The 1,472-nt window shown below is 27.0% G+C and overlaps 1 protein-coding gene across 1 annotated transcript in view; it reads left to right on the top strand.

Annotated features, from left to right (window-relative positions):
• The window catches only part of LOC108578475 (ATP-dependent RNA helicase WM6), a 5,286-nt gene that overhangs the window by 575 nt on the left and 3,239 nt on the right, over positions 1-1,472 (top strand). The window contains exons 2-3 of the mRNA XM_017941823.1: positions 869-1,098; positions 1,217-1,437. Of these exons, the coding sequence (XP_017797312.1) occupies positions 897-1,098; positions 1,217-1,437 (423 nt within the window). The 5' untranslated portion in view covers positions 869-896. The remainder of the gene's footprint in view (positions 1-868; positions 1,099-1,216; positions 1,438-1,472) is intronic.

Here is a 1,472-nt window from a genome sequence, read left to right as displayed (position 1 = left end):
TTAAGTTTTTGATTGCGTTTTATTTATTTTATAATATTAATTTTTTCCATTGGTGAATGGGATAGCGTCACTAAAATGGCGGTTACATTACGTGTATCGTTTCTACAAAAATCATTATTGTTAGAGGCAAGCGCGTTAAAATATTCTTTTATGTATTTACTCTTTTTATATATTTAAGAGATTTAAGAAGCTATTGAATGAGAAAAATATAAGACATATTATTTTTTTGCATGTATATTCAGATTCACAAATTTCGACAAATGTATTTTTAAAATGTAACTAACGCACTCAAGTATAAAATTGTATTTCTTTATCGTTTATTTGAATGTTTATCAGATGATAAGATATTACTTTTACGATTTATATAATTTTATATAAGGCAAAATTGAAGTTTAGTTGCATAAAAAACAATACAATTATTAGTTTTGTTATAGAAAAATGAAATAAAAATGTAATTTAACTCATTTAGCCGAAATAATGAGCTAAACTCGTAATGTGTAACCTAAACCAAAGTGTTTAACTACAAGTCAGACTCCTAGTTGTAAATACTTCTCATAATTTAATGATAACCATATTTATTCCCTTGTGTTGTAACTGAACACAGTCAGTTAAGGTTTTCACTTTAAAAAATATTTAAGTTTAATAAATGCTGTTAGTTATAATATAACAGATATACTTTTTTTATCATCTTGCACAGTTTCCTTTCATAAATTCATTTAAGTTATATACTATCCCATCTAAATATTATACTTATATATATTAAATGTCATATCTTGTCCACATAAAACACAAATAAATTTTGTTTGAATGATTCAAAAATTGTATATAAAAGTTTCACTTCTATATAATATTATTTCTAAAATTTCAGCAATAATCTAGCACATTTACAAATAATAATGGCGGATAACGATGATCTCTTGGACTATGAGGATGAAGAACAAACTGAACAAGTAGTTGATGGAAGCGGAGATATACCTGCTAAAAAAGAAGTCAAGGGCACATATGTATCTATTCACAGTAGTGGATTTAGGGATTTTCTTCTTAAACCTGAAATATTACGTGCTATTGTTGATTGTGGCTTTGAGCACCCATCTGAAGGTAATAAAAACAGATTACATATGAATGATATGTTCACGTGGCTGACTTGTTGTTGTACAAAATACTTTGCATCTTTTTCTAAGAATAAATAGTAATTTTGTATAAATATTGGTTACAGTACAACATGAATGTATTCCTCAAGCAGTGCTTGGCATGGATATATTATGTCAAGCAAAATCTGGCATGGGAAAGACAGCTGTATTTGTATTAGCAACACTGCAACAATTAGAATTAACTGAAAACCAAGTTTATGTTCTTGTTATGTGTCACACACGAGAACTTGCTTTTCAAATTAGCAAAGAATATGAAAGATTTAGCAAATATATGCCTCATGTGAAAGTAAGTTATATATTTATAAAAATTTGTATTAAGTA

This window comes from Habropoda laboriosa, unplaced genomic scaffold (genome assembly GCF_001263275.1).
Source record: "Habropoda laboriosa isolate 0110345459 unplaced genomic scaffold, ASM126327v1 scaffold38, whole genome shotgun sequence".
In the NCBI taxonomy this organism is placed as follows: Eukaryota; Metazoa; Arthropoda; class Insecta; order Hymenoptera; family Apidae; genus Habropoda; species Habropoda laboriosa.
The sequence above is the reverse complement of the archived record's forward strand: the minus strand, read 5'-3'. Positions and strand labels throughout refer to the sequence as shown.